This window comes from Egretta garzetta, unplaced genomic scaffold (genome assembly GCF_000687185.1).
Source record: "Egretta garzetta isolate BGI_Z169 unplaced genomic scaffold, ASM68718v1 scaffold158, whole genome shotgun sequence".
NCBI lineage: Eukaryota > Metazoa > Chordata > Aves > Pelecaniformes > Ardeidae > Egretta > Egretta garzetta.
The window spans coordinates 1,621,581-1,631,200 of NW_009260430.1; the positions used below are offsets into that span (position 1 = coordinate 1,621,581).

General features: G+C 39.1%; 1 protein-coding gene across 1 annotated transcript; it reads right to left on the reverse strand.

The window, feature by feature from the left end:
- Positions 1 to 3,802: 3,802 nt before the first annotated feature.
- MTG2 (mitochondrial ribosome associated GTPase 2) lies at positions 3,803 to 9,616 on the reverse strand (the record flags this gene model as incomplete). The annotated part of the gene is made up of 6 exons (XM_009643733.2): positions 3,803 to 4,231; positions 4,611 to 4,749; positions 6,111 to 6,329; positions 6,986 to 7,101; positions 7,739 to 7,886; positions 9,563 to 9,616. Coding segments are annotated over 6 exons (1,071 nt in total), but the record flags the coding sequence as incomplete, so codon positions are not given.
- Positions 9,617 to 9,620: the final 4 nt, after the last annotated feature.

Genomic DNA, 9,620 nt, shown 5'->3' on the forward strand with positions numbered 1-9,620 from the left:
ACCCTCCCCCCAGCACTGGCAGCGGGGCGGTGGCAGGCCAGGCTCTCCTCCCAGCATGGTGCTGGGACAGAGCAGAACCACTCAGTACAAGTTCAGCCAGGGTCTCGTTTTTATTGCTGTCGGTGCAATTCATTGCAGACACGTTCTGGTTTGCCTTAAAGAAATATTATGTTACACAAAAAAAACCCTAAAACCTGCTTAACAAAACCGCGTAAGTAAAGCAGATTACAGAATATACCATGCTTAAACGCACCAGTTCAATGTTTCATTTAATGTGCTGCAACGACTCCTCAGTATCCATATCTTTAAACAGCGTGGTCCTTTTTAATGCTTGTTTTTTTAAACATCTCATTTTCTTTTTCTGTGCAACTGATATCACCTACACTTTCCAAGAACCTACAAAGGGGGAAAGAATCACAAATAAATATAAAAAAACTAAATTAAAACTAAAATACTCTTGTAATCATGTACCAAAAACCATATTAACAACATGAGCACTAGAACTGTAAAGTGCTAAACAAAATTATGGCTCAAGCTTGTCTACGAAATGTAAAATTGACTGGACTTCAATTGACACCAAAATAAAGCTGTCAGAATGAGAAATAAAATCCCCCATCTCTTTCCTCTTACCAACTTGAAAAATCAAGGACAACATCAAGGGCTTCAGCAGAGGAAAGCAAAAGCTAGTTAAGGAAAGTCAAGCAGAAGCAAGCCACTAAACCCCCTCCAAAACCTGAAACAAAACAAGTGCGCCCACACCAACCTCAGCCAAAAAACCAGCAGGAAGAAATCATATAATGCATCAGCCTTCTCTGAAACAATTCATCGTTCTCTCTGTTAACCTGCTTATTTTTTCTTCTCTGTTCCCAGATATAAACCGAGTTTCCTTTGAAAGTCCCTTATTTTCAGCAGAACCAGAGGTTACTCCTCAGAATTAGAATGGGATGCAAGAGATCCTTGTGCTCAAACTGAAGGAGCGCTATGGAGAAATGCAACCCAAGCTACGAACAGCACATGGCCACTCCTGTTGTTTGGCACAAGCATAGGGACCTCTGGCACGAGGTTACTTCACTTGGTATGGATGTGTATTGGCTACAGTAAGTTCAAGCTCCTACAAACAGTTGTTCCAACACTAACATTCGAGCTATTCGGCACTTTTCATGGACAGATGAAGGAGTATGCGCTCCTATAAAGCCTCTTTGAACCCTACAAGCATGCGGTTAGGAGCTTGGTACCCTTATCTCAGAACAAGTGGCTGAAATGTTAGGAACAAAGGAACCAATTACATGATCAATAGGACATTCCCTGAAGCTATCTAGCAACCTGCTGTGCTTTTTGCACATCAGTACACAAAATACTCTCCCGCTTCAAGAACTGAGGTCACATGAGCACTAGGAAGCAAGGGTGAAAGTTCCTGTGAGTAGAGAGGCTTCAAACAGCCTCTGTCATTCTCAAAGACTACCAAATACTAAAACACAGTCAGAGAGCACGCAAACGATTTGTAGGTATCAAATGTTCTGCACAGAAGCTGCACCAGCTTTTGTGTTCAGGCAATCTTCTGGTTTTATTAAATGTGGCTGAAAAACCTGTAGCAATAGAAGGAAATACAACAGTGAAGCCTAAAAATGCTGCACAAAACCAAACAGGAGGACAGAACTGAGCATTAACTTCTACCTAATTCGGTTTGGTGAGTCCCAGGGATGGAGCAAGTATGAAACAAAAAACATGAGAGTGGCTTTGGGATTTAGTATTTGTTTTCATTTTTTCCTGATCATATTTATACCAGTATCACTGCTTATAATGCATAGATTACGTTCCACACCTGATCACAGATAGAAATACTCAAAATGTGGATTTAGGAGAGGTAATTACCTGGTTTGCCTGTAATTTTATTTAATAATTCAGGCATTTGAGTGAACCTTGTGCTTTTTCAGAACAAAAACCTGCTTGCTCTTAAGGAGCACATGCCTTCTTTCTTATACAGGCAAAGTTAGTTCTAATTCATAATCATAATCACAGAGCTGATCCCAACACTGATACAGCAGGAGGGTGTGAGTTAAGCTTTAAAGATTGAACAAGACTGCCCCTTTCCAGTCACAGGCAGTCAGGGAAAAACGTCCATCGCTCATGGAAGCCGAGAAAGCCAGCCTTTTAAGGATGCACCATTCGGAAGCCTTCGAGTGTCAGAGGTGAAATCAAACAAAATATGCAAAGTGACAAAAGCAGAGAGAATGATCACCTTCTCTGGAGTAGAATGAAATATTTAGAAGCTACAGCCGATTTTTTTTTTTTTTTTAAAACCCACCAAGTAATTCCTACGATGGCTGATACAACAGAAAATAGCCAATTTTAGTTTAACCATAATGAAATCCTTATTTGTAAGCTAACAAAGCTTAACCAAAGACAAGTGATAGGTGCATATTTTATTATGCCCCAAACTGTCCTTAAAACTATTGTATTTCCCAAAAAACAAAGCCAAGTTTACAAACATTGCATCTTCTCTTTTATGATGGTGCTAATGAATTTACTTTGCACTCAACTGATGTGACAAAGTATGTGCAAGGTCTGTAATTCCAGGCTAACTTTGCCTTCCAAACCAGCAGCGGGCTTTAAAAATCAAGCAACATAACTAAAGGCTCATGAACAATTGTTTCTCTTGACTACTGAAATATTTGCGTGTCAACATATCACAAGTCTGTTAGGGTCCCTTAAGAAAAAGCTTAATAATATGTTTTGCTAAATTTTGACTTTTCACTATCAAGATAATAATCTTCTACACAGAATATACAGAAGCACAATAAGGCAAAGACACCCTGTTGTAAATGAAGATTTCAGAACTCCCAGCGAATAAAATTTGAAGAACACTGTCCACAAAATGACATAGCTAAAAAGAAAAAAAAAAAAAAAAGGCAAAGAACTGTATTTGTCTTGTATGTGGAATATCTAAGCCTAGGATTTCTCAGAACATTACTTGAGATTCCTCTGGGAAACTGGAGAACTCAGAAGTGAGTCTCAAATGACCATTCTCCAGCTAGTTTATACAGCTATTTAGCTGCTGCCAGCATTTAAAGATAGTTCATTATTTATACTAACGAGGAAATAATTTCAATCATTAATTACAGCTGTTTCATGCTCCTCCCTAAAAACAACGAGCAGCTGTGCCTCCTCTGAGAAAAAAAAACAAAACAGGAGAAAAGTTTAACAGATGATGACTGAAAGTGGTTATGGTATAAAAACAGACAAACATGGGACCATCTTATTTTTATTTTAGAATTTCTGATCAGTGGAAATTGAGAAGTCACTTCACTCCAATTCAGAAAGCAAGCCAGCACCTCCTGCAGATCCTGTATTTCAGTCATTTCTACTAGATAGCGTTCTCTTCATTCCACAACTATCTAACATCAAAGATCCAGGTTTCCAATTCAACACCCATCATGATTACAATTTTCAAATCTCATTGTAAAATACCCAAGACACCTCAAAGGTGAACTAACAAACAAACAAATCTTTCCAATGCAGCAGTCTAGAACAAATCCATTTGTGGAATGAAGAGAACGCTATCTAACATCAAAGATGATCCAGGTTTCCAATTCAACACCCATCATTATTACAATTTTCAAATCTCGTTGTAAAATACCCAAGACACCTCAAAGGTGAATGAACAAACAAACAGATCTTTCCAATGCAGCAGTCTAGAACAAATCCATATGCTGTGCCCCTTGCATTTAAAAAAAAAAAAAAATCCTTAAAAAACCCTAAAACCACACAGACGCAATCTAATAAAATTGTATTTTTTTTTCCCCTCCTTCCAGTACAGTTCACAGTAGTTCTGGCTCCTACCACTTGACTGGTCTTTGCCCTCGTGACTGCTCTGTCTTCACGTAAGTGTCATACAGTTCTCTCAAATGCAACAACAGTTCCTCGAGGTTGTCTCCTGTCAATGCAGACAATGCAATGACCCGATCAGCTATCTCTTCTTTAAGGAGTGGCAGATTGATCCTGGACTGAGCAAGGTCAATCTTATTCCCAATGACAACACAAGGCCTCTCAGACAATCCTTTTTTATATTGTTCCAGTTCATATTTTAAGTCTTGCAGCTGAATCCATGGCTGCGACACAGAGAGATCCACCACGTACAAGAGAAAGCGGCAGCGTTCAATATGCCTTAGGAAGGCCATCCCGAGGCCCCTGTTTTGATGAGCACCTTTTATTAGGCCAGGAATGTCAGCAACTGCAATGAGAGAAATTTCACAGTGAATTCAACATATCCAAGAAAACAAACAGTTTTTTACTGGCCAGTGCAAGTACTTCTACAATTACATCTGAATGCATCAGTATTAAAGCATACCCCATGTTAAGTTTAGCTGTTATTATTTTTTAAAACCCCTAACTTTGGACTATTCCAGTGAAGACGGAATACAGATTGCTAGTTTGATATTAAGGGCAAATGTAAGTGAACATGAATGGGCTTTCAGTGTTTTTTTGTTTAAGTTCTTTAGAACTAGCAAGAATTCTACAGCACTGTTGAACTTCATTCTGCAGCATTTTAAAGAACAATCTGGGTGGCACAAATTGCTATCAAGGTACACACAACATACTGCAATTCTTACCTGCTACTTGTTCATAGTCTTGATAGTGGACAATGCCAACATGGGGATTTAGGGTTGTGAACGGGTAGGCAGCCACCGCTGGCTTTGCATTGGAGATTGCCCTCAAAAGCGATGATTTACCAGCATTGGGAAAGCCCACCTGGAATACAAACACTCACTAAAGCCACAGTTCTAGGTTAATCCCAATAAAAAAACCTGTAAGCTTTTGCAGATGTGGCAAGGTTAATCCACCACAAATATAATATTAGTTTGGCGTACCACAAGATCTCTTTTACCCTGGAATAATGTTATGACACTTTGCCCTGCACTTCCCATTTTATCTGTGTCTTCTAACTCTGATTTATTATTTTCCAAAAGAATTCAGAACTGGCTTTGCCCCTGATTCAGTACCAGTTTGGCCCATAAGTAACCAGAATGCCTACAAGCTTGGGATTTTCATAGTCTTGACATCAAAGAATTAATATGAAACTTGGCCTTCTGGGGAGAAGGCAAGAATTTAAACAAACCTATCCCAGAAATGAAGTTACTCTGGGGTATCCTATAGCTGGCGTACAATGGCTACATAGATGGTCAATAATCCCCACGTGAAAGCAGATCAAATCGTAAATTCTCCTATTTGCTGATGTCAGACACTCTGAATTCTTGAGGAATTACAGAACAGATTCAACTCAGACTTCCAAATTAGAGCCAACAATGTGAGAAGTGGACCAGAGTGTCCAGCTGGTCAGAGAATTAAGTGTATTGATCCACCAATGCCAACTCTTTTCTTAGTCTCCCAATAAATTCACGGAATTCTGCTAGACCAGACAGTTATTCTACAGTTGCTGAACTACAGCAAGAACTCTTTCCAGCAAAGCATAATTTTAACTGCTTTACCAGCTGGTGTTAAAACATTTCCATACTTAAAAATGAAAACAGCTTAAGCCCTGAATTGACTTAGCGTTCACGTATAAATAGTATTTTCATTTCAGAGCATGCTAAATCTGGAACAAAGTCAAATGTTTAATATCGGTAAAAAGAGAAATATAGGGATGAAACAAAATGATTTGAACTTTACCAACTTTCTTTTTATAAAAAAAAAAAAAGAAAACAAATTAATTTAGAAGAACTCTCCATACGGTTCATCTGCAGAGCCGGAGGAAAACAGAAATTAATTTAGAAGAACTCTTGAACTCTCCATACGGTTCATCTGCAGAGCCGGAGGACAAAGCCTGCTGTACATCATCAGTGAGTCTCTTAATCAGACATTGCACATTGCTTTTCTATATATATAGCGTTGATTTTGGCGAAAGTAGGATGACGTCAAGTAGCAAGAGAGCGACAGCTCTGCAAATCACTCTGGACACTCTTCTACCAAGTAACAGCAAGAAAGCATTGAGTTGCATCTCTAAACAAGCAAGCCAAAAAGCTAACAAAAATGTTATCAAACATTATTTCTTCAGTCAGTCAAGTGTCATCCTACAATGATAAAAGAAGCTGAAGAACCACAGCAACACTCACCAGTCCTGCATGAGCTGTTGTCTTGAGTTCCAGATGGAGGACCCTTTCCTGACCTGGCTCTCCTGGAGTAAATAACGTTGGAGCTCGGTTTTCATTGGAAAGAAAAAAACGATTACCTTTCCCTCCAGCTCCTCCATAAGCTGCAACATACTCTTCACCATGTTGGGTGAGGTCAGCCACAACTTTCCCATCCTCCTTAACCAATGTACCTACAGGGACCTTAAAGTGAAGAGAGGTGCAAACATTACACTAAGCTCAAACGCTGCAGCAGAGCTGTCTTCAGCAGATCCTTTACCAGCTGATTTCAGACTTGTTGAAAATCATTCTTCCATATTCTCAAGCTGAGGAACCCAAAAAGAGAAGTGTATTTCATGGGGCTCACTTTCTGGACCCAAGCAGCACTGTCAGACATTTACACTTCATTAAAACGTTAACAGTGCCATAACCCTCCTTTCATGCAAAGACACCTAAACACAGTAGTGAGCTAAGAAACATACTGTAGGTGTGCACCAAAACAGGCATGTTGAAGGAAAAAAAAAAAAAAAAAAAAAAAAGTACAAAAGAAAAAAGTCTGCTCCCACTTAAGGAAGTTCTGAGTTCTGATTGCTCTAGGCATATGACCCCCAGAAGTAAAGCAAATCAGAATTGTATTTGTTTTGGCCAGATGTACCTTCCAAAGAAGACTAATTTTTACAAATAATTTAAAGCAGCTTGATCTGCCTCTGTGCCAATCAGCCCTGTCTCAGCAGAGACAGCACACAAGGCTCCCTGAAAAAAAAGCACATGAAATTTTCTCACAATAAAGTCATCCAGCTTGTAAATCAGCAATGTTAATACAAAGCCAACACACTAGCATGCAACCTTAATTCACTTACTTTAACGTACACATAGGCACCATTAGCTCCGTAACAGTTTTTGCTTCCTCCTCTCTCTCCATGAAAACCCTGATAGAAGGGGAGGACTGAAGAAAGTGATTTCAGTTGCTGGTCAGCTGTAAAGCAAAATATGCATATTTTAAACACATTGTGTTCGTGGAACAGGCACAGAAAAGCAACCTTTTGACTGTTCATTCCCTTTTTGAATATTGCATGAATGCATATCCTATTTACTGTCCCAACAATAACACATCAGGGAAAACTAATACTAATGTAAGTTGTGATGAAGTTTAACTGCCTTTTCTTAGGGTTATTATCCATGCACTTTATTACATGGTCATTCTAAAATCAACCAGTTCAAAATACTCTGAAAAAGTCATTTCCTAGATTAGTAGATTTTGCAGCTGGCTGGTGGCAGAAGCAGCTTTAAACATCTTAAGAGTAAAATTTAATCAGATCCCAGCCTTATCATAAAGTAGTCAGGTACGAGGCACTAAAACATCTGCAAAGTATTTTGATTTTCAAAATGCTTTCTAAGGCTGTCAGTGTCATTTACGTCCCTGTTACCACAGCTCAGGACAAAGCTTAAAAAGCAGAGACATCTTATACAAAAATAATAATTTTAACATTTTTGATATTTACATTTATCAGCTCCCACCATATAAACAGTTTGTTGAAGGGTTGTTTTTGCTGGGGGGGTGGGGCATTAAGTGATAAAACAACATGAAACAAAACAGATTTAGTGAGTTTTACCTTTCAAAATTACATGACCCCCATCACCTCCATTTCCACCATCAGGACCTCCAAACACTTTTCTGGGTTCACTATAAAAAGAATGACCCCCTTCTCCTCCTTGTCCTCCAACCACACGTACTTTCCGGTGATCCACGAAATAGCGTGTCTGTAACGAGGATAGGTTTTTTTACCCTTTAAGTACAGTTTATCAGAGTCATCTTCCAACAAGTTGATTGTTCTGCAAAACTTAGTAATATGCAGACCTGCTATTTTTAGTCATGATGAGTTTTACTCAAAAATAAAAATCAGAACCCCATTGCCATTCACAGATCAACTAAATTGCATACCAAATACAATAATAAAGAAAAAATACTTGAAGAATGAGGTCCATTTAAGAACCCCCTTTAAAAGTACATGTCTGAGGCTATGTTGATATAACCTAATGCAGCAGCTCAGATACCACAGGTACAAAATCCACATTAAGGGAACTAATAACAGGAAAAGTATCCTTTTAATGCAGTTATACAATGCTGACAGGTAGCTCAAGACAGCTACCACACTATAAACCAAAATCACACAGTAATTGTGCCCCTACTCATGAAAACAAAAATTTTAAAAAAAAATTATATACATAAACTTTTTACTTCTTTAAATTGAACTGAAATTTGTAAAGAGTACATAGTACATGTGTGGGAGGGATATTCTCATATGATTCACGCTTTCTGTACCAGGTGATGAAGTTAAGGCAAACTTCAATCTTCTAACAATTAAGAAAAGTATTAAAGACAAAGAATAGGAAGTATTTGCAAGCAGAATAAGCAGAGGAAATCTTAATATATGCCATAACCAGTTGCTCAGGGGGCAAAAAAGATATAGTGTAAAGAGAATCACAGATCTTGTCCCTATTTCTGATATGAACTTAATATTTGACTTCTGGCAAACTAATTCTGCTGCACTATGTTTCAGCTTCTCTGTCAGCGAAATAGGTTTGATGGTATTTACCTATCTCTAGGAATTGTGCTGAAATCCCCCAAGGAAAATATTAGAGAAGTATATTCATACAGGTAGGTAAAACTGTTTATGGATCGGGAGGAAAAGAGCAAGCGTGACCCTGACCGTGGAAACATTCAAATTCTGTCAGTTACTAATGGACTGTATAATGAGAATGAGCAATAGGGCTCACTAATTAAATAACCCAAACAGTATGCAAGGGAGAATAAGTCTTATTAGTATTAAGATATCAAGATAAGCAACTGAAAGAAAACCCCTCTAATTCTTGATAATTAAAGTTACACCATGAGCAGTGACTTCATAACAGCCTCTTTTAGAAAAGTATTTGGCACCACCGCACGGCGAGACAGGAAACTATTGCTTTAAATGGGCAGTGATTTATTGATCATTAGAAAATAATATTTTGTACAGACGTGTGATTAGAAGGAGAAAGTGGAGAAAAAGTTCTAGGGCCCTGCAGCTTCTCTGACATAAAATGACTACTACGCAAGGCTATAAAAACAGTGAGAAAAAACCCCCAGGATTTTAGCTTTAAAGCTACGTAAGACTTTTTGTTTTCTCGACCTCTGCATGCTTTCAGCCCAAGGGTGCTGCGGCCACAGGCACACTTAGGGCTGCTACAGCCCTTCTGAACACCGGTCGTGTCAGACGGCAGGCTTACCTCCTCTCTCCTCACAAAGTTAACCAGATTTCAGCAAAACAGTCCCTCACACCGAGAGCCTGTGCCTCACCCCTGTGAGGGGAGAACGGCAGGCCGCGGGTCAGCTCTTCCCTAACGCCCGCCTGGGAGGCGGCCGCCCAGCGCTGCACGCTAACCGCTGATTTACTTACCAGCTGCCTTTCCGAAATGGCTCTTTTTTGCCTCAGCCGCCTGTTCTTTGAGCACGTC